At 40.8% G+C, this 24,181-nt stretch overlaps 1 protein-coding gene across 4 annotated transcripts in view; it reads left to right on the forward strand.

Moving 5' to 3' along the window:
- Positions 1-5,431: 5,431 nt before the first annotated feature.
- ralyla (RALY RNA binding protein like a) overlaps positions 5,432-24,181 on the forward strand; it is a 110,305-nt gene continuing 91,555 nt past the window's right edge. For 2 of the 4 annotated variants that reach the window (XM_085806087.1, XM_085806086.1), the window contains exons 1-2: positions 5,474-5,656; positions 21,217-21,494. In XM_085806087.1, coding sequence (XP_085662213.1) covers positions 21,239-21,494 — 256 coding nt within the window. In that variant the 5' untranslated portion in view covers positions 5,474-5,656; positions 21,217-21,238. Of the gene's footprint in view, positions 5,657-6,080; positions 6,150-21,213; positions 21,495-24,181 lie in introns of those variants that run through there. The other 2 variants (XM_085806088.1, XM_085806089.1) reach the window with 2 other exon arrangements.

Raw genomic sequence — 24,181 nt, forward strand, 5'->3', positions numbered from 1 at the left:
GTACAGTAATTATATTGTTGATGCTGGCTTTGCATGGTATGAGAGCTGACAGAGCCAGCAGCTCAGGGAAATGTGAGCCTAAAGAATGTCAAGGGTTTTAGTTTCACAGAGGAGCACGACAGATCTTGGGAAATGTCAATGTGTAAACACATTAGAAGGTTACGCCTCGTCAGGCACGTGCACGCTGGCAGGTGCATGGACAAATGCACAATCTGCACATGCACAGAATCTCACTCTGAGACATCAAAGTCAAAAGAAGACAACAACGATTAAAACAACCCCACAATGCACAAAAATTCTTGTAGGAACTCAGAAACCGGCGGCGTCTGTAAATGACCTTTTGTCTCGTCATTATTTTTTGAGGAAGCATCACAAATGGTATTTTCATGAACCTCGCAGACAACCAAATTAGCAGCAGAGGAATCAAAAAGCACTCAAAATTTCCTCAGAGCTGTAATTTAGACACCATTAAAATTTGGTGTTTTTAAAAAAAAAAAAAAATTCCAGAGAACCTTGAATAATACTGGCAGAATTATACCAGGACAAAGCCTGTTTGGTCTCCACATATACACCACTCAGACACCAGCTTTCATGTCCCTTTCTACATATCCTAAATTGTATTTAATAGCTCCAATCATTGTAGGGATGGTGAATCCCTGCTGCTAATGCACTATTCGTGTTTGAAAAGGGGACATTGTGGGTGAAGCATCAGTCCCTTTGCCATTAACGTTGCATTACATGTCCTGTTACCCACTGTAATTACAGCTCTTGCTCTGCCAGAGTGCAGACTCATGACTCGACCTGATGCTCAGAGTGAATTCAGCCTATCAGGTGTGATGGGGAACAGAACTGGCCTACATGCTCACACACACACACACAAACACACATGCACGCACTCACACACACATGCACACACACCTAGTCTGTGATCGCCTGCAGACACAAGGCTTGGAGGAGAAGAGTATAAGCTAAGACGAGCTGCATGCCAGATACCGTTGGACTATCCACACAGAGCTTGGGATCCCAGCCAGAGTATTACTATGTGTACTGGGGTGGAGGGAGGTGGATAGAGATGCATGGATACAGAAGTGCTTGGTCACACTGTGTTAGAGTGGCATCTGCTCAGAGGTTTGTGTGAGCAGAGAGAGGAGTGGTGGGATTTTTCTCTCTCTTTCTTTTTTACCTTTCAGGAAAATGTTGTGCTTCTCCCTCCTTCAACAACACAGTGGTTCAACAAATAATAAACATTTCCATTAACAGTAGAACAAGGTTCTTATACAAGACATGTGTAAAAAAAGAAGGTCAGTACTACCTAAGTATCCACCTTTTTCCAAACGTCAAAAACGTAAGCTGGTGTTCTGTCGATTTCTGCTACTTGTCGAGAACTGCTACTTTGTGGTTTTGCGCATGTGCAGAGCCGAAAGTTTCATTTCCATGCCCATATCTTTTTGAAACCCTGTGTTGCGGCTCATCAGTCCACATTGTTGTTAACCGTTGTTGAATGAGTTGTTGTTAAATGTTAAAATGCTATGTGTAAATATGCCGCCATTCATCCTACAGTCTGCATAGAGTAACGGGAGCATTATTTGATAGGATGTTATTGGACTATCGAAATACGCTACCCCTGAAATACATTTCATTACACTTTTTGTACATTAGACACATGAGAGAAGAAAACACTTACTTTATGCCTTAGAGGTAGAAAACCATTAGTATTTTTTGATAGGGTAGCTTGAATCGATAGATAGACCTATCGGTTTATGCTGCGGTAGCAATTTTTGACAAAGCAGCAGAAATCTTCAGTTTTTGACGTTCGGAAACTTGTGGATATAAGAAGCTCATTCTACTAGTTGAAAACAGACACTACGAACCCTTTCGCTCTATTTCAATCAGATGTGACAAAGTCAAACAGGCAATTTTTGCAAGTGGCTGGTGAATGAACACAGCAGAGCATTTAGCTGCAAAGGAGCCAGATACAAAGGAGGATTACTATTAAACTTCATGGTCACCAGAAATACATGCTCATATCAATGAAAATGTTGCCTTGGCAACAAGTTAACAGGGACTTAAGAATAGTACAATGTAGTAGTCGCTATGTACAGTAATTGGATATTTCCTATTCAGTCTAATAATTTTACACAGTTGTAATGGGGGAAGTAAATATAGCTCAGCCATGTTTCTTTTCTAGCGACCAATGGTCCTTCCTTACGTTTAACTGGGTTTAGTAAATAACTAGCAGTCGTGGAAAGTTGTGTGGAGTTTGTTTGTTCTCCCTGTTCTGGAGGACTGAAACAACATCAGTGTGCAAAGACACACACGCACACCAGGTTGATGCGCCCATGAGGTGTGATTGTGTGTCTCCATATGTTTGTCCACACAGTGATAGACTGGCAACCTGTCCAGGGTAAACCTTACTTGGTCACATTTGTGCCATTTCATAGTTACTTTGGAGATTCATATTTATAATGAGAAATATAATCAACAAATTATGATAAATTGTTTCAAATAGATACTTTGATTATTGGCAGGTCGAAATTGACAAGCAGCGCTAATGTCATGCTTTCACAGTAATAGCTCGATAATTATGATTCACTTGTGATTACTCTGACATGGTGCTTTGGTGTGCTTTTGTACACTTTAATCTGAATGCATGACTCTTATTTGTAACAGACTGGAGGGTTGGGGGTGGGGGCAGCATTTACAGCTACTTTTTACAGCAGCTTTTAAACACATTGTGAAATTTGAACACCGTCCTAAATCACACCTCATAACACAAGACATCCAAAACCATGTTTGATAAATGCTCCTTCTGTGATGTTTGCCAAAGTCTATCAAGGAATTCATCCTTGGATGAGAAAACAAAGAGGCCTTAAGGGGGGGGGGGGCGTGCTGCCCTTGCATCTGTCTGTCTCTGCCTATCAGCCCCTCGAGAAGTCATTGATCCATGCAGACCCTTTGCTCATTTGCCCGGCAGACGTTGCAGAAACAACAAAGACTTCTGTTCTTCCTGACAGCGTGACCACTCATGTTTCCGTCAAGAATAGGTAGCAACCCCTGGAGCTGTCAACCTTACGCAGTGGGATCAAATGCAACATGATGAGAAGCCAGGCAGGGGCCCAACTTTTCCAGACCAAAATACACAGCAGCACCTTTTCTGTCCTGGAGTTACCTTAATGTTTTGTAAGATGTTCAGTGTTGCTACTCGACTGATGTGGGCTGCAGCGAGGTGAACTCATCGCCTGATGTTAACCGAGCTTTAAACCCTGTTAAAAGAACTGTTGACATCCTCACTGATGATCAATATTCTCATAAGGCTCAATGGAAACTCAGTTGATTAATCCTTTAAGTAGTTTTTAATGAGGGAGCACCCAGAGGTTGGAGTTGTTAAACTGATGATATATGGAAACCTTTTTCAGGCATTCAGTGGATGATAACAGCCTTCAGCAAAGATGATAATTAGCAATGGGAACCAAATCTTTGTAAATAGCAGGCTGCAAAGAGCAATGTAATGATGTTGCAACAATTTCAACACTTTATGTTGCAAATGTGGTGATTTGAAAGGTAATTCTAGTTTATTAAACATATAACTTGGGTCTAATCTTTGCAGTTTTTGGTTAACAGCTGGAAAGTGGGACTGTGGTGAGTCAGACGAAGGAGGAAACAGAAGCAGCAGTCAGATGAGCTTTAAACAAACCCGTCCTTGTGCAAGAAAACAAAAACTTTGACCTGCTGTACTTTCTGTTCAGTCTTCCACTGTCTAACATTTACGTACAACTAAACTGCAACAACAAATGTGTTTTGTAGGAAACATATTAACAGGATAATATTTTTATTGAAGCTGTGAGGATATGTTAGTCACATATTTTGTTAGTTATAGATACTGAATAAACAATAAAATAATACAAACAATAAAATATGCCTTCCCTGAACGTAAGGCGGTTCACACACTGGACGACTCTGGTCTACAAAGCTCTTCTTGGCATGGTTCCTACTGTACTTATTTATGTACTTTTCTTTGGAGAACTGGATGCCGTTATGCCTTATACGTTCAAATGACATTTTGTATCTCTCTGCTCCTCATGTTCGAACTGAAACGGGGAAAAAAAAACATTCAGTTTCTCTGCTTCCTCTTCTTGGAAAGCCCCTCCAATCTGAGCTGAAATCATCAGAGCTTGTTTCACTGAGAGAACGGAAATCCTTCGAACAGTGCCGATGTTCATAAATTGTTACTGTAACAATAACAACTGTGCTTTATTTGTCAAATTGCTCGCACTTTATATGTCAGTGTTGTTTTGTTATTGTTGTACCTTGTGCTGCTGCCTTCTTGGCCAGGTCACCCTTGTGAAAGTTGTCTTGAGCTCAATGGGTCTTCTATCTGGTTAAATGGAAAAAAATAAAATAAAATACAGATGCTTACTTAAGTTTAACAAAAACCACAACCCCACCTTGACCCTCCAAACAACAGACCGAGGGATAAAAAAAGAGAAAGTTAAGATGGGAAATAAGAAAAAATACAGAAAATAAATTCAGTATTCTATTGAATGGGATTTTTCCTTTGAATCAATAGATGGATTTCTTTTATATTTACTTTGGAATATAAAGCCATAATGGTTCTTTCAACTTATTTCCAGTCTTAATACTAAGCCAAGCTACCCGTTTGCTGGAGCTCAAGCATTGCATGTGTTATCTCTTCTCCATCTTCCTCCCACAGTCCAAAGACGACGTGCAGACTACCGGTTGATTGATGACAGTAAATCACAGATGTAAACGTGAGTGTTTGAGGTTGTTTGTTTCTACATATCAGCCCTGCGACAGACTGAAAACCTGTTCAGACGAGCCCCGCCCTCACCCCATACTGTATGTCAGCTGTTTGTTTCTGAGGTAACATTTGAATAATTTTCTCTGAAATATGGAAATGCAAGAAAAATCTATATAGGCTACACTATATGACGTATAATTTTGTGCAAATAATACTTATCTGGTAGCAGGGAGGACGGCTCTGGAATAACAACAGTATGATGTTGTCCTCAGACAAAGACCTACACTTGTGCTCTTTCAGACAACTGACAGCTTGTTTACATCTGCATTTGCCAGATTTAATACCGACCAAAATGCTGTAGGCCTACATTATATCAAACTTTTCCATCCCACATATGAATAAATAAAGGATATTTTTTATAGGAATGCATACAAGAGATAGTTTTCTATTTCTCTACCTTTAAATGATCTTAAATAGTAATAACTCATTATATTTACTAAATGGAACAGAAATCAAGTATGTCCTGTAGATCAAAAAAATCCCATGTGGATCCTCCCGGGACACCGTCAGTGACCTCCGGTGGTGCCCGGACCCTATATTGAGAAACTGTAATAGCTGTTGTGTAGAAACATCAGTGCCATTAGAGCAGCTCCTATCCATTACAGCCCTGAAATACCTCCGCGTGGAGCGACTGGAGAGAAAAGCTCGGTCTGATTCAAAAACTCTGACCAATCCCGAGTCACATGACTCAACAACCGGCAGCGATAGAGAGCGCAAAAGGGACGCAGAGCCTCGGTACACACAATCCTGCACAGCACCACCACCACCACCACCACCACCAACCACCACCGCTATACGCCCAATTTCTTTTTAATAGAAACCTTTTACTCCCGCTCGGTGAGTACATTTTCCACTGCCTTTTTCTTAAAGCATCTTTTTATCCTCTTTTTCCTCTTTCCTTGTCTTGGTGTTTCCGACGTGGGGGAAACTGTTTTCTCGTTTTCTGCATGCAATGGTTTAAATCTTGGATGCTGAGTGCTGGTGCTCCGGCGACATCCACTGAGAAATATCCCTACGTGCTTGCGGACGCTCTTGATAATTTTTTTCTTTTTTTTTTCCTCTTTTTTTTTTTTTAAACACCCTGCTCTCTCTCTTCTTCCTCTTCTCTTCCCGAAGCAGCTTCTTCTTTACGAGCTCACTTGTTCTAATCCCCACCTTTTGCTTGTTTTCTGGCTTTTTTCCTTTATCATGGCTTGTTTTGGTGTGATTTTGGTTTTGGTGCTTTTCTCTGATCTTGCAGTGTTTCTCTGGTGTTGGAGGCAGTGCGTCTGCCAGGGCGCAAAAATAACTGTTTTGATTTTCACCCGTGAAGATTTTGCTTTTCGAATAGGTGAGACATTTAACTTTACTGGAGTTTGTTTTGGTATTTTCTTTGTATACTTCTTCATGCAGCCTTGACGAGGAAATGATAACTTTTTTCCTTTTTTTAACCTTTTAAACTGAATATCTCGGACAGAGCTGGATTCATGTTGAATGGTCAAGTAGATTCAGATTTTTAGATGGTAAATCTTCAAAACTTCTCCCTCAGGACTAAGTGATAAAAATATCAGAGGATGCAGGATTTTTTTTTTCTTTTCTCCTTTTTCAAACAGGTCTATGATTGCAAACCACTGCTGTGCAAAATAAAACAGACTCCTGCCAACTGAACCAGACACAGCTGTGCTCCACCGCCACCACTGCTTCTCTTGCTACACACTCACACAAACCTCATTGCATTTGCTTTTGATGAGTGGTGGACACAGTCAGCCACCACACACAGAAGGTTGGAAACTTATATTGGCTCAATGAGTCAATGATGAGAGGGGGTGGAGGTGTGGCGGGGTATCTTTAAGGCCCCGGCAAATTCTGCAGGAGTTCATTATGCAAATCAGGCAGAAAGATTTGATTAATAGTTTGACCTTCAGATGCAGCCACAAACCTGCGGGCGACAAGATCCAAAACACACTAAACTCCTGCAATTAAATTAAAAAAAACACCACTGGGGCTCACCTTGCTCAAAAAATCCTTGAGTAAAAGTTTTGTTGTGCTCCATTAAAAAGAAATGCTTTTGAAACTCAAGACAAAACCTCCTTTCAGTCATCCTCGAGAGATATGTGTGAAGGCGTTTGACAGTTATTCCAGCCTTCAGACTCTGCAGGTCAGGGAACAGGTGGGGGAAGCCGAGCATGAAATGTGCTGCTACGCAAACAATACTTATCTGGTAGCAGGGATGAGGTGGGAGGATGGCTCTGGAATAGCCAGCCTATACAGGCATGCACAGAATCACTATGAGCCCGGAGCGGAGCAGGAAGGAATAAAGTTTAGCCAGGCATTTCTGGACCAGTCAGTAATCTGTCTGTGTCCAGTGATTTCTGCACCCGTGGGTTGAGATGATCATTGACCCCTAGCAGGAGTACGATGCGGGCTGCCTCAAAGCCATGCACCACAGAGTCCATCTTCTGCAAGAAGATACGGATGAAAAACATTTCAGAGCTGCTCCAGCTTTCAGACTATAGGTCAAAGAACAGATTAGGGGGGAGCTGCTTCTCCTTGTCCCTTTTTATATCCCTGCACGTGAAAGATAACCAACGAGAAAGACAGATGAGGGAGTCAGACAAACAAAAAAAAGAGAGAAAGAAACAGGAACAGGAGAGGATGGCATGCTTGTGAGGAAGAGTGTTGCTTGCAGTTAAATTTTTTGAGCAGCAACATGTATGATATCCACTTCACATGAAATAGTTCTGTTACATTATGCATGTGGCAATACCCACTGCTCCCTATTAGATCTCCTATTCTTGGATGTGTGCGCTACGTCTCCACGCCTGCATTAGTCATATTCAACACATTTTCTAATACACTGTCTGTCTCTCCAGCCACTGGGAAGCAGCAGTGTGGATAAACAACAGCCACTGTATACGCATGCACCTGATGCTCAGTTGCTCGGTTGTGTTGTGTGCGACGTGCCATTAGCCTATAGCAGCGTCAGTATCTCAGCACCACGGCCAGCTCCTTTTATTCTCCATTCAAAGAGATAGTGGTTGATTTCAGCACCATGGACAGCTGCCAACACTTTATTACTCTGGCAGCTGGAGCGAGCTGATTCCTGCCTGGAAGTCTGGAGTGTCTCTACTCACTAACCCCTGCCCTCTCCGCTGCACACGTCTTATTCTGAGCTATTTCAAGCTCTGCACCCCACATTCAAAAGGCTAAAAGGAGAGGTCTCACCCCAGATAAGAAACAAAACGATAACACTTTCTCAGAATAGGCTTCTTAATGCTGTAGATATGATGGAAAAAAACTGTCATTAATCTTCAATCTCTCTCTAACCAAAGCTTGAAAACGACTCGTATAAAACACATATTTGTATTTGTGCTGTTTCTGCTCAATACCACAGCACCATGACTTTAAATTGCATCCCTTAATTTACCATGGAGTTAAATTAGCACCTCTTGGACACAACGAAATGAGAGCGTGTGAACTTACAAATGTAGCCCTTGTTGCATGAATATTGTGTTGGATTGCGTTATATATTGTCAGGTGTACCTGTTGTGAAACATTTCCATTCAAAAGCCAAAAATTAGGTTTCAAAGCAATAACATTTGATATTGTGCTGTTTCTCCCTTTATTAACAAATGTCATAAAAATACTAAACCCAACCATGGATTGCTCCCAGAACAATATTGCAAAAATATATGTAAAGGCTGACATAGTTTTTTCTGATGCTCTATGCACAGTGTTATTATTTTTATATAGTTGAGGGATAAACAGGAAAAAATTGTGGAAAAACCAACAGCAGGCTGACGTTAGTGGACTCATCTCAGTTTGCCATCACACCTCAACAGAGCCTGCTGCTGCTGAGATCATGAAAACTGGGCAACAAAGGGGTTCAGGTTAGAGGTACAGTTGTTAAAAAAAACAAAAAAACTGTGATTTGAAGTGATGCAGTAGAGGCACGAGCTTGACAAAACCTACTAATAAAAGTAGAAAAAATAGACCAAAGCGTTGTTAAAGTTGTTAAAAACATAAAAGATCCACACTTGTGAACATGGTCACTGTGGTTTATTTTGAGTTGATGTCACGTGCACAGTCTTGCTGCTGTAAGTACTCACTAGAGAATCACCTGTGTATTAATCCGCCGCTGAAAATAGTTCAAAACAAATGAACTACTCACCCTTGTTTTGAGTAATGTTTGCTAAAAGCTCCAAATCTCTGGTGTTTCAGGACGTGATGGTGATGATTGTCTTCAGAGGGAGGAAGGAACAAACAAACACACAACCACATTATTTTTGCTTTATTTTTTAATGGTTGTTATACGGCAAAACAACAAAAACAGACTTTCTACATGCTTATCTTTTATATATTTTTCACACAGAAACTACCCTTATGCCGTCTACTGTAAATTCTACAACAGGTATTTGTGTTATTTTTGCAGAAATGAACACACATTTGGCTCTAAATTTATCAAAGAGCTGCAGAAACATCACGTCCCTCACATTGCCCCAAGAACAATTCTATGAGCTGAGAGAAACGTGGCATTTATTGCACAAATGTTGTACTAAATTGCATTATACAGCAGTGGTATATTATGAGGTGCTTTTGAACAAATATAGAAAGTAAAGGGAGCCAAAGGAGCATCAAGGGAGAAAGCTGGTGCCGACTGCCTTAATGTTTTTTTTTCCCTTTCTCTTTCTGGCTCTTTCCTGGTCCCATCACAGTGTGGATGTTTATTCGCATTCAAATTAGCATTTATTTATTGTTTACTGCGTCTGACGTGGCATACAGTACGTTCTGCTGCATTCTGCCGTCAGTGAGCCTATACAGAATATGTCTGTTATCCACTTTCCAATAAACTGGAAGCATTATTACCAGCCCGTAATGTTCCCATTGACATTGGAAATTGTTCCTGAAAAGAAATCATAATTAGCTCTCAGTCATGTTGTTTTTAGTATTCACAGTCTGTCGTACACATCCGCCTCAGCTTCGCGCGTGGTTGTGGTTCATTTGATGAAACTTGCAGATTGTGTCAACTCTCCTTCGCTCATTCGTGGCCTCTTGCCCACTTTCGCCCCCTTTGACCTTTCGCCCCTCGCTGTCAAATCCTGCCCCCAAATCATTATACCTCCATATGACTTTTTGCACCTCAGTCCACAGGCTGCTGGTGCTGTAAAGCAGAAACATATTTTGTTATCAGCTAATTACTCACAACTCCAGTGACCCAGTTACTTTAGCCTGGTGGAGCAGAAGCTATATTTGGCAGTCACACAAGAGAAGAATTAAGGAAATGGAGAAATATGTCCGTGCCAAGAGATATGGGAAAGCATGGCATATGTTCACATGCCCTCCAGCGTCGCTGCGGATTCCCCTGCTACAACAGCAGGTGGAGTCTTTTTCTCCTGCCTCTGCCTTCAAATACACATAGTGGTGTAGGAATAATCCTTTGTTTTGCTTGTGAGAATGGGGGGAAATCGCTCCCTCTCGCTTAAAAAAAAAAGGAAAACACAAACTTTTAAGACTACTCTGACAGTAACAGTGTGATACGTGGTGATGCAACAGAGGATTTTTGAAGCAAAATAGTTGGCATCAGCTGCTTGGGTAAGACACAAAACAGAGTTAAGAATATTCCTTGTAAAAGAATAAATCCCAGTGGAATCAGTAAAACAACATCTAAAGGAGCTTTTTTACCATCAAAGTCACCCAAAGAAGTTTCTCTATGCATCACTTCCAAAGCTATTTACTAAAAGCTAACACAGCAAACAGCTTGGAGTTGTACAAATGACACCCCACTGACCTCAGAGATCAGGTGTGTGATATGTAATAAAAGCAAGAACAAATGCTCTGATTTCAGCGATAATCATCCCTGTTATTATTATGAGATACAAGATAAAATCTCTCCCAGGGATGTGACTTCATCCCATCTCATCGTATAGGTCACATTGAGCTTTTATCTCTCCGTTGTCATCGCACGCTGAGGCTATAGGTTTGCTCCAATCAGATCGTGGTTGTACAACTTGTTTTAGGCGCGTGGTGGTCTGCCCTCCTGCCTCAGAAACCCCTCCATAAACTGGGATGTATTTTCTTTACAGGAGCTCTGTGTAGTCATATATAAGCTGCTGTGGGCTCTCACACTGTGAAGCGTAGCCTCACAGTTCAAAAAGTCAGTTCATTAAAGGTATGAAAAATATGTAAATGATAAAAGGCCAATAGAACAGCAATATAAAAGGATAGAGTCACAGTAATAATTTATAAGCAGCACCTACCTACCGCATGATGTATGCCTGCATTTTCCATCTTTGATATTCTGGTCCGAGGCCCAGTTCTAAGCTCCTTGAAGATGATTGGCATTGCAAATGCCTTTTTCCCCCCTTCTTCTCTTTTTGAACATCTCTCATTCTCTCCCTCCATCTCACCTCCTTTTATTTCCCACTCTCTGCTTCTATATCTCAGTCTCTCTCCTTTTGTTGCCATTTTCCCCCCTCTCCTTCTTCAATTCAGACTCGAGACAGGTATTATGTGGGAGGTAATGGGGTGTAGGAACGGTGGAGAAAAAAATAAGAACGGTGCTTGACAGTCATCCTTCCTTGTTAAGCTCCACAGCAAAAACTTTGTATGAAGACTTTCCAGGCACATAACAAACAGGACTCAGAACTGCAAAGGCATGGTTGCTCATTGCATGTGAGCAATAATAACAACCTGTTCTCTATCTGCTCTGCGGTGTTAGTCAGTATTTACTGTACAAGTCCTGCAGGAGAGATTAGATTCCACTGGGCTCCTCTGGGCTGGGAGCAAAATGGCCCAGCGAAGGACCTCTATTCATTAAGCCTTTAATTGCTAATTTAGTCTTTGAATGATTCAGCAATAGCCGCTGCTGTTGGGGCATTAGCTGAGTAATTTATGGCTGCGAGGGAGCAGGGAAAAAAATGAATGAGGGCAAGAAAGTGTTATTAAAAAGGACAGTGGTACCCGCACAGCATTGTTATTACACAACCACCTTATGTTAACGCTCAGAAATCAGTACAGTGCTCTTTTTTTATGACTAATTTCCACTATTTGTCTGAGTTAAATTCATTATGTCCCATGATTAAACATCATTTAGACATAATGCAATTTGACTCTCCAGTTGGCACGCCGTTTTAATTGAATATTTCTTTTTTTTGATTAAGCTTGTTATTTTGTCTTTGTGGGAGTTCTGAATTTGTAATGACGCGTCTGTCTTTGTCTACAAGTGACAGTTGGACTAATGTAGCAGTCAGGTGGGCCGCAATCATTATCCCTGACATTAAATTGCCCAGTTATAAAAGCCAGTCTTGTCAGTGAGTGATTTTTGGCGTTATTTTCTGCAGCGTTTTTGATAAATCCTCACATCTGAAAGAAGGAAACATAATCCATACCTGCATTGCGGTGTGCTTTACAAATTTAGACTGCATTGAAAATGTAATTAGATTTATTCCACTGTATTCTAGCTGCCATTTAAAAGAAACATGCATACTATATAAAAAAACAACAACAACATAAAAAAACATTGTGCTTTTCAAACAAACAGGATATGCAGTGTTAATCAATGAGCTTCAGGTGCAGGCAGGTGGATGTGCTTCTCCTGGACTGAGCCGGTGTGTTTCCTGTGTGTGTTCTGTAGCTAAGCTAACACTATTCTGGCTGTAGCTTCATATTTAATGCACAGACATGAGAGGAGAATCAATCCTCTCTTCTTACGCTGGGCCAGAAAGCAAACTGTTACACAACCACCACATTCCCAAAAAATCTCTACAGTCTTCGTTTTTTGTGCTGCAGCTCATTTTCAGCCTCAATCTGACTTGAATTCATTACATTTCCCTGATTTGTTATAATTTAGAGCGTAATGTAATCGAGTCGCCACTTTGAATGCAATATTTACTGTTTAATGAAGCGTGATGTTTTGTTTTGCATTCGTAATGATATTTGTGTCTCAGGCTGACAATTAGAAAAAAGAAGTGTACTGTACTGTAGCAGTCAGGTCGGCCACAATCATCGCCCTTGACATCAAATCTCCCAGTGGCCCTGACACTGAGTGAATTTTACCACTACTTTCAGCTTTTACATTATCCACAGGAGTAGTTTTATAAATCCTCACATTTTATGCTGCATATGTTCTCACATATACTGACAGAAAAGGGGGAGAAATAACCCATATACCTGCACTGCAGTGTAGTTCGTAAATTTAGACTGTGTAAAAATGTAATTAGATTTCGGTCCACATTTATTCCCCTGTAATGCGTTTGGCTGTCATTCAGAAGAACGAGGCAAAATGAGAAAAAAAGCCTTATTATAGACCCATATTTCTTTCTCTTATACAGACATTTTTTGGAGGGAGGCTGTAAAAAGTTGAAACTTGGCTGGAGGAAAGTCTGTCTGCAGGCAGTCTACTGTATATGAAGACGTCTACAAATTAAACCAGGCTTCTTTTTTTTTTTTCCTCTGTTGATGACAGTGAAGCATAGTCACTTTCAGTTGTACACTGTCAACTCACTAAAGATAAAAAGCTGCAATGCAACATTTAAGCAGCAGAAAAGCGAGTGTGCCCTGAATGCACCCTTCGCATCTCGTATGTATTTGTCGTATCGAATGAGGAGTTTTCATCTGTTCTCCTCAGACAGGAGCGCGAGTCAGTGAGGAGAGATCAGGGAGGAAGGAAGTGCTAAAATGATTACTTTCACCAGTTCCTCGCTTCTTTATCTCTGGAGAATTCAGACTCTGAAGCCCCTGACAGTCGGTGTGAAAGGACCAAAGAGGATCCACGAAATACTTACACTTGGAACCTCTTCAACACGGAGGGATGGTGTAGAAGCCCCGAAGAAAAAACATCACTGTCAAGCACTCACTGCTTTGTTGTAAGAAAGACTTTTCAGAGACAAACAAAAAAAAAACACATTGCCTGGGATGCATTCATGGCTTCACTGATGCATGAAGATGTTATTTAGCCTTAATTTCTGGAGCGTCAAGTGTGCCAGGATGAATCCAAACCTCTCTCCCTGCTCCGGTTTTGCCGATCAGGCTGCTTCGAATTCAGTGTGAGTGTGTTTTCTGGCCTGGGATGTTTCCACCAGCGTTTGCCAGCAGTTATACCACATGCTTCTTCTGAAAAGGCTTTGAGGATCTGAGAGGCTCATGAATATTGTAAAAGAATCAGCTTTGAAGTGTCTTTTTTCCCCCCCCATTTTATAAATGAGCTGGAGGATTAATGTAAAACTCTTCTCCCTGTGATCATTTTCATTAAAAACATGTAATTGAGGGCAATTGACAAAATAATGCTTGAGCATCTCTGGGATGATAATCTAAGGTGAAACACGTGGAGACAGAAACTGAAACTTACTTGACTTTACTACCTCTCTACTTGAGGGTGTTTGTTTGTGTGTGTGTTTGTACCTGACGTTGCCTGCAGTTGTGTAGAGTTCATTGGCATTTGTCCGTGTCAGCTGTTTGACAGGTTTCCAGACTTTCTAGGAAACTACAACCCATTAGACGACCCTGGGCTTTAAATCAAGAAAGTTTTGTTTAGTTTTCACACTGTGAGCCAGAGTCTGTGTGTATTCATCACATTTAAGACTTCAGTGGGAGACAGAGGCAACCCTGAGGCTGCTGCCTTTAAACACACAGTAAATGCTGGTATGATAATAACAAAAAGTCAGGTGATGGCAAAAACAAACAATTTTCACTTTCACTTACTCATGAGCATATTAAAGGCAATTCAGATTTCTTATGACTTCAACTTGCTCTTAAATTTAAAAGAGCTCCTCCAGAGGCGTCTGTACTGTAGTTGGTGTAGAGGAAAGTTTATACGCCTGCAGTGCAGTGAACACAGTGAATTATTGCCTCTGATTGGCTTCTCTTGTGAAAAGCTGGAAATACAGTAATTGCACTCTTGACTTTCTTGATAAATTAGTGTCTTCATTTTCACAGGAGACATTTCATACTCTCGGCTCTTTGTGTTCTTGCTCTTAGGAGCTTGGTAGAAGTTTGATAAACACGACATGAAGACGAGCTGTGTCCCAGTTCAGGGGCCACGTCCTGCGATGGTGTGGCCGAACTGTAATAAGATGATCTGACCTATGGAGGATGTTTCCCGTGACAGAAACTCCACCTGCCTTTACTGTTACTTCACAAAATGTAACCTGTCAACCTTGACAGCAGGTACATTTCCTTTTACAAAGACTTGAGGCCTTTGGGTTTGAGCTGAAACCCAATCATTTAGATTTCTATATTTTCACATTTCCATTTCTGGCACGTATTTTCCTGCGCTTTCGTTGCCTATTTCGCCAGCTTCTTCTAACACTCTGCTCATTTTGCACCCTAGCCTCATTTTCCTGCTCTTGAACTGGGACACCCTGGTCGGGCTGCTGTGTCACTGTCTGTCTTCAAATGCAGCATCTGAGGGATGAAGCCCCTGAACTGGGACACAGCCTCAGTCTTTTTACACCCACACACACTCTTACTCTTAGAAACACATGTAGTAGAGCTACAATGTGCAGCTCTGAGCCACACTTCTCCACTCTCAGCTCTATTCAACCAAGTGTGAATATGCATATATAATACCTCTTACCTTCTTCTTTTGTCCCCCTCCTCCTCCTCCTGACTGGCCGTGTCTTTGTCGCCAAAACCACCATTCACACATTTCATGTGACACAATATCCCAACTCAGCATAGGATTAAATCAGAAACCCGACATTTTGTCTCATTAAATCTGCTTTAAAATATGCTTTTGCTTTCTTAATCAACCATCGAACGGCCTCACCTCATGTGCATTTGCCTTAAAGAGGCCATTCAATGCCCTTCAGGCCATCAGTCAGCCCCAGTGGGTTGGGTTTGGCTGCGGAGCTGTGAGGCCATTCAAAGGTGGAGAGACGGAGCGAATCGTATGTGATTTGATTGGATTGACTGGTGCCTTTTTTTTTTCAATCCCCCCGCTCTGTTGATAATTAAGTCAATCAACTCCTGAAAACTCAATGAGGGGCTTCTCCACATTATGGGACTCGCAGCAGTGTTAAATTATCCTCCATTCTTTTTTTTTTCTCTAAGAAGAGCAGAGGAGATTTAAAATGGATTATGAGTGGGTGGAGGCAAAGGATGGAAGTAAAGAAGAGGTAGGATGGGGAAAATTGTGACGTGAAGTGTGCCCAAGAGGAGATCGACTGCAGAGAGTAGTGTGTGTTGTTGTATGAGTGTGTGTGTGCGTGCGTGTGTGTGTGACAGAGAGAGGATGGATAAGATATCTATCACTTGTGTGTGTATGTGTGTGACAGAGAGGATGGATAACCCTGCATGCCTACTCCTCAATCTCCAGCTGGAAATGTAGGGACATATTTTTAGAAAACATGTATAGATATTATTGCATTCCTTTTTCTGTACTCTCTCATTTCGATTCAGGTTTAGGTTGGCACCATAATACATTCACAGTTTAAAATATATTCCCTCATAGCCTCCTTTTCACCTGTACTGCACGTCTTTCGAGGATAAGGATGAAAACTAAAACGCAGTTATTTTTGTATGTTACAGACTAATTAACTGGCAACTGTTGCGATAATCATTTCATCTTTTAAGTAAAGCAAATGTAGATACAGTTTACAAAACGTTAGTAGTAAGAGCAAAGAGGGGAAATCTGGTCTTTGTCAGGGTTAACTGTATATATACAGCACATTATGGCAGTATTTTCAAATGCAATGTAATAACCACCACGATGACACTAAATACCATAATCAATGACAGAACTGAAAATCATAGCAGGGCATCAACTTTAAAAATGTTCATGGTTGTTCCCTTTACACCACCAGGACGGGTTAGGCCTAACATCAGATCAACGATAGTTTTCAGTGACCGACTGTATTTTCTCCAAAAGTGACTTTGTCCTTAATTTACCTCAACTGGAAAATACAACAGGCCTTTTATTTAGTACACTGACCCCCACACACGGCTTCATACCTGTTCTTCTGTACTCTGCTGTCGATACATAAATCAAATGTCATACCATAAAGTAATCTAGATTTTTAATTCTCATTGCACATTTACATTCACATACTGAAACTAAGTCCAGGGTGGAAACATTCACGAGTGACACAAACTTTCTCTGGTTCCAGCTTCTCAAATGTGACATTGTGCTACTTTACTTTGTTTCATATCATTATAAACAATGATTTTCGGTACTAAAGTGTTGTTTTTGTGTGTGACCTGATTATCCGAGTACCTACTACAAGACATTTCAAGACATTGGGTCTGTGTACTTAGATAAAACAAGCATCCCTATTTTCTGACATTTCATCAACAGAACAATTATGGCATTCATTTAAAATATGAATCAACAAGTTTACTGACGATGAAAAAAATCATTAGCTGCAGCTTTAATCTTGAAAAAATTAAGGGAAACTACTGAGGATGAAGGAGCTATTTCTAAGTTTTGCTACAGCTGTTTACCCACCAGCCCAGAAGATACAAAGCAAATTCAATCTATTGCAGTAGAAATATTAAGTATCAAATCATTTAAAGCAGAAGTAGGCGATATTTTTGTGTTAATATAAGTCTTAAATAGTTATATCTTCTGACAGCAATCGCTTACATAGAGTGTTTGGACCGAAACACGGGTCTGTCAGTCACTCTGCTCTGCTCTGAGCCGAGGAGAAAACTTTTCTCGTATCCTACAGTTTTTATCCAATGAGGAGAGAGAACGGCATGAAGGGCTGTGTGTGCAGCCAAGGGATGCGCGTGAATATGGTGACGTAGGGACAAGGACTGTTATGGTGCGTTCAAGGCAGCCCGTAACTCGTGTTTTTCCGACCTGTGAAGTCGTACCAGTTCGATCTGGTACGAGTTCACGGGTCGGAAGTTACGAGTGGCCGTTATAGTGACTTTCACAGGTAAAACAGGTCGGAAAAACACGAGTGGGTTGCCTGAAACGCTACAAAGTCGTAAGTTGTGACTTGAAGCTGTAATTTACGGTTTCAAAAGCCTGCCTGGAACGCAGCATTAGCGAAAACGACCGGATCGCTTACTTCTGCTTTAAGCACTCAAGGAAACTACAAGTATCTCTGAAACTGTACTTAAGTGGCTGAGAAAATGTATGAAATGACTCACTAACCTAAAGTGTTGACAGATTTGCGCTCCTGCAGAGTTTCTCCTGTGATGATAATGTGTGTTTGTGAAACGTGTTTGTAGGAATCTGGGTTAAAAAGCCTCATTAGTGCGCACACTGACAAACAAACAAACAAAGAAAACAAAACAAACAATGGGCAAACACACACACACACACACAGAAAATCATCACCAACTGGGAATTTCGAGAAGAAACAACCAAAGAGGCTCCCGTCCTTCATCTTTTGAGTGGATGCACCAAATTCCTCCGTATCGCAGTGGTGACACTGTCTGATCCCACCAGAGTTCTGCGGCATTATGGGAAACAAACAGTGCCGGCTGCAGGGGGGATGTAAGAAGCTCACAAAAGACTGGGGATGTTTAGAGGGAGATTACTTCAGGGCTCATTTGAGATAATTTGTCGAACTTGTTCCTGCCGGCGAATGTTTTTTGAAGAGTCCGGTGAAATCCTTCGTTCTGTCTGGTGACCTGTTTTCAGCCTCACAGTAACAAAGCTGTCACTGGTGCAAGAGCAATCTGTACTTGATTAAAAGTACTAGTTGTATCAAAAGTAAAAGTATTCATTCTGCAGTTAAAGTTTCCCTGCACCTGACTCATATTTGATATCTTTATATTATTAATGTTGATGCATTAGACCAGTGGTTCTCAACTGGTGGGTCGGGACCCAAAAGTGGGTCGCGGACCCGTTCTGGACGGGTCGCGGACAGCTGGTCAAAAAAGTAAATAATATTTAATGCACACCTGATGTTGGATGTTATTTTGAAAAATAACTTATTTTGAAAGGCACACGAGACACGTGAACACACATGCAGTTGTAATGGTCCTCCTCAGTTTCTTATTAATGTGGCCTGAATGCAGTGAAAATACCTTGTTTTGTGGGTCTTTATTTTGTGCAATTTGATATTTATTCACTTTTGTGAATATGCTCTGAATGCAGAGATGCATTAGAAGTCAAATATATCATTTTGTGCAGTTTGATATTTTTTTATTCACTTACGTACATGCAGTTGTCATGGTCCTCCTCAGTTTCATTCATGTGCCCTGAAATGCACTTTGCTCAATAAAGAGCAAAATGAGTTTTTAAAGGCTTTAAAAAACAATTCTTGGTTTGAATTCTATAAAAGTGGGTCGCGACAATGTGGGTCCCAGAGTGAGGCTAGTTGAGAACCCCTGCATTAGACAGTAATTTTACCGTTGTGGGTAGTTAAGTCAATTTGTTTACAACCGAGGGTTCAGATTCCTCCAGACAAGATTACTTTTGAGAGAAAAAGAACAAAAAAATGAAATAAATACAGTTAAAGCCCCTACACGGAACTTTTAACTGGGTGTTTTTGCTGATGTCTCTGTGTGAATTTCAACAGCTCGGTCTCACTAACCTCAGTAACTAACCACTGGTGCTCCGCAGACCGAGTCTCTCTTGGCCGATTGGAGCTCACAATCTGGCTGCCGACAGACGACACTGCCGGCTGACCGAGACTCGGTTCTCCTCCTCGGCCCTGAGTTTCAAACAAGTGGCGGGTGACAGCGAGGCGAAATGCATTTCCAAAGTAATTTACCTAAAACTGCTCACAAAAAAGTTATAGTCTGGAGCCCTGATGTGTGAGCCAGTTAAGTGTCTTTACAACAATACGTGCTAAAGCTAATAGGAAATGCAAAACACTACTGCTTTTGTCCACAGGGGCCGCCAAAATCAACACAAACTGAAAGTTCTTTAGTACTGCTTTAAAGATGTACAGAAATGGCCGTTCGTCCTGTTTGTCGCGCCGAGTTGTCACGAGCTGCAACACGAGTTTACCCGAATAAGGAAAACGAATTTGATTGGTCGTTATCGAGCGGGCGGGATATTCAAAGCTTGGGGCGAGACCGAGCTCCGTGTGTGTGTGTGTCTCAGACGTTTGATTGACGGATGACGGATCCAATATCAGTGGCTGATGAATCGTGAGCAGGCTGACGTATAATCCGTGCGCCTGCATTATCCAATGCGGAAAAGAAATACCCCACTTTCATCCCGGATTTACTCAAAAATAGAATTTTGCACAAAGTTTGGGCTACATCTTCTGATAGATGAGTTATTACACTAATTTTATGACCCAGAGTGGGCTCAAATTCAATTTTCTTTTCTGTACACCTTTAAGTAAAAACATTTAGAGGTGTAGAATAAAATAACAGTAACTGGGAATCCTTGAAGTACAAGTTGTGCTTGAGTGGATCATGTAGCTACTCGGTGTAAACCTGAGAGAAACCTCAACTAACATGTGAAGGTATTGCACAAGGAGTGAACTATAAAAAAGAAAAAAACAAGTTGGACAACAAGTGGGTTGTGACTCCAGTGTGTTGTGCTATTTTCAAAGGTGGGAAAACAGTTGATGCTTCCAGTGAGATTTGTCAGATTCACACATCTGAATCACAGCTGCCATGTCAGAGTTGCTCTCACCTCCTGTAGACAACAAGCTGCCTCAGCCTCCATGTTGACTGGACCTCAGGAGATAATATACTAGTGCTGCTTAACACATGTAGATTAAAAGTGGGTTTACGTGTTTGGATTTTGGACGAATAAGACAACTAAATAACTAAATGATCAACTGATTAATCAGGAAAAGCACTGCCTCTTCAATCAGTCATTAAAAATAACGACATGAGTGAGTCACAAAGGAAGTTTTAGATTTTAGTGCTATGTTGAAAAAACAGACATAATCATTAAACAAGAATATTTTTTATGAATTTTGATCATTCAGTGGGAATCATAGAAACAAGGACAGACTCTCTCAACATTTAGAAAACACTGCAAACATCTGTGATAAAGGGAAATCTGTACAAATGTGGAAAAAATGTAAATATAAGCCTCCCATAAATACCAATAAACATGACTTTGTAACATTTGATTCTAACCAATGATTTGCATCTCAAACACAGATACAGTAGGAGGCACCACTGACATTTCCATCTTTGTGATCCAGCACCAAACACACATTTTCCTACACGTGTCTTTGTTTTTTTTTTGCAGAATGAGTGTTACAGTAACATCAGCTGCTGTGACTCTGTCAGGGGTGAAATGACATCTGTCCTTGGATACAATATTCAAACAACACAGTTTCATAGATGTGTTTTTTATTTCTAAAAGACAAAAGAAAACAAATCTGAGAAAATAAATGTTAAGAAATGCATCTGCACCTCCACCATGTCTGTAAAAGTGGCCCATAGATTAGACCCCTGATCTACAACAACTGTTTACCTCCCACTGCTGCTCACTGTTCAGTTTTAACCTCCTGGCTTTCTGAGTAGTGTCCAACTGTGTCTCCCAGCAGGCATTGCTGCAGGACCACTAGGATGACTGGGAAGACCCAGACCAGCAACGTGACCAACAAGAATGACCCGCGCTCCCTCAACTCCCGCGTTTTCATCGGCAACCTCAACACAGCCGTGGTGACCAAGGGCGACATCGAGGCCATCTTCGCCAAATATGGGAAGATCGTGGGCTGCTCGGTGCACAAGGGCTACGCCTTCGTCCAGTACGCCAGCGAGAGGAACGCCAGGGCGGCCGTGGCCGGAGAGAACGCCAGGGTCATCGCTGGACAATCACTAGGTGACGCTGATCACACACATCAACTGTTTGATTCATGCATTGATCACAGGTCAGATTACAGCCCACAGGCTCTGAACAGACACTGAGAACAGAGGAGGCACCAAACAGGAAATTACAGAGTTCTTTCAAAGTGAAAGGACTGAACATCTAACATCTGACTCTATGATGCAGGAGCTTTCTGCCGCTCTTCCACTGTCTGTGTACTAATGCTTTAAAGTAAATGCAGAGATGGACAGAGTACTTGACCCCAGTACTTGGGTAAGAGTAGGCCTACAAATACTACTGGTCAAAATTTACTCTGTTACATGTAAAAGTAGCTCAGTCGACATGTTACTCAAGAGTAAAAAAGTACTTGCTTTTAAAGGTACTTAAGTATCCAAAAGTAGGCTACATGCTTTTAAATTTACTTTAAAGGTGCAATATGTAAGAATGTGGCCAAAAACGGTTACTGCAGTCAAATTCAAAACACAGCGATCTCATTTTTTCTCCCAGTCGTAGCAGCAGCTCAGTGGAAGCAGACTGAGGCTGAAATGCCACTGACGCCGCCGTGACTGGGAGAGAGCGCTAGGTGGTGCAACATGTAAACACGTAACATAAACATGATTTGCAGTCTGCAAAAAAAGATTTTTAATGCGAATACTCTGGCTGTACTATTGTTGTTGGTGAGTTCATCATGTTATATGAACATTATTCCTGAGTCTCTGTGACATATTAGGAGGATTTCACGGCCAGTTGCTTTAGATTTCTTACATACTGTTCCTTTAAGTAAAAGTAAGAGTAAGAGTAAATTTCTTATTTTTTACATCAATGAATTACTATAATTTTCTCTAAATGAATTTAAGGACCTTTTAACTCTTGTTTTTGAGAAGTAACTCTTTGAAACCACCTGCACTGATGTGCTGCTTTTAGGGGTCAGGGTTTCCTTCTTTGACAAACACAGCTTGTGTCCAATAGGATTTTTGAAAAAAAAAGAAAAAGAGCAGACCTGAAAGTAACGAGTACTTTTCAGCCTTCCTAAAAATTAACTCGAGTAAAAGTAAACATATTTGTCTTGGAAATGTATTCAAGTAAGAGTAGGCTAATACGTACCAAAGAAATCTAATACTCAAGTAAAGTACAAATCCCCTGGATATGTAGCCTACTTAAGTACAGTACTCAAGTAAATTTACTCTGTTACTGTCCACCACTGAGTAAATGTCACAATAGTATCGGCTTAAAATGGACAGAGATATCAGTTGATGCTAAATCCATAAAGCACTTTTACACAAGCACCACTTGATACTTAAACTCCACTCCACTGCATTTATGTCTCAGATGTAGTTACTGCTGCCACAAATATTATAAGATAAGATCATAAAAATGATCATTATTATAGATTTAACCCCCCAAAAGTGTGTAAAGTAGTTCACAGGGCCAACTGCACTTCCTCAAACATTTAAGTACTGCTGACATTGACACATTAATATTAATAATACGTAATAAAACAATAAAGAAGCAGTATACATAATTACTTTTGACACAAGTAAACAAGTGCTTTGGCTTCTTTGGCTCAAGTAAATTATGTGAATATTTTATTATAATTGTAAAAACATGCACATAAAGTAGTTTAGCAGTTATAGCTACACTACAAGGGGAGTTTTCTTTATCACAGGCCCAGGTTTTGTTTCCCAACAGCAAAAGGAAATTATAGCACAACAACTTTATTGAACTACAAACATCCGATGTTTTCTAACGTTCCCCAGCATAACATCACTGTTCCCTCTAATAGTTAAATATAAACCCAGTTATTTAGAAAATGACTGTCCCACAGTCTTTCATAAATAAGTTTTTACCCTTTTATTTCCAAACATTTTATCTTCTACCTGTGCCTCACATTTCTATCTAGCTATAATGATTGCACTATAATTTACAGGCTGTAAGCAGTAGTGCAAAGCGCCATAGCGTTATCGAGACACCTTCATGTAACATCTGCACAGGCAGACTGAAGGCACAATGTTATCATTACAACAATAAAAGCCTTTATCTGTGTTATTTTTCTAAACCTCATTACAAATCAAAGTACTGGGTAAGAAACACATAACATTTACTGCAAAAGCTATACAAACAAAACAAGAAACACATGGAAGCTAAGGCAAGAGACATCAAACAGGGATCAATACAAATAATAAAAGATCATTTCATAAAAGCAATTTAATATTAGATGAGGTTTAAGGTTGATACCACGTGTTATTTCAAGCTCATGGAGTTGAATCAGCAAACTCTGCTTATCAGATCTTAAGTTAACACGTGGCTTATACTGTTTGTTGTGAAAACATATTTTATTAGAAATCTTAAACCTCACAATCCCTCTTGAATAGAGAGTGTAGCCAGTGCGAAGATGTTGAGATGGAGAATTAATATTTAGTCGTCAAACACAGCTGGGCCGCAGTATGGACTGGAGGCGATCTTCAACATAAAGATAAGACGAGTAGAAAGTGGGACGACAGACAGACAGACAGACAGCAACGAGGAGGAAACATTCGAAGCTCAGTCCTCATGGACGTTCAGTGGATCCCTGTAAAGCCGTCCTTATATTACTTATTGATTAGTTCACAGCCGCCTCCATAGAAAATGAAAGTCCTCCCCGAGCCCTGCTTCCTCATTAAATATGAATAAGAGTGCTGCAGGGTCACATCTGTAATTCCAGC

Source organism: Trachurus japonicus, chromosome 17 (assembly GCF_045865225.1).
Source record: "Trachurus japonicus isolate A0001 chromosome 17, Traja_1.0".
Classification (NCBI taxonomy): Eukaryota; Metazoa; Chordata; class Actinopteri; order Carangiformes; family Carangidae; genus Trachurus; species Trachurus japonicus.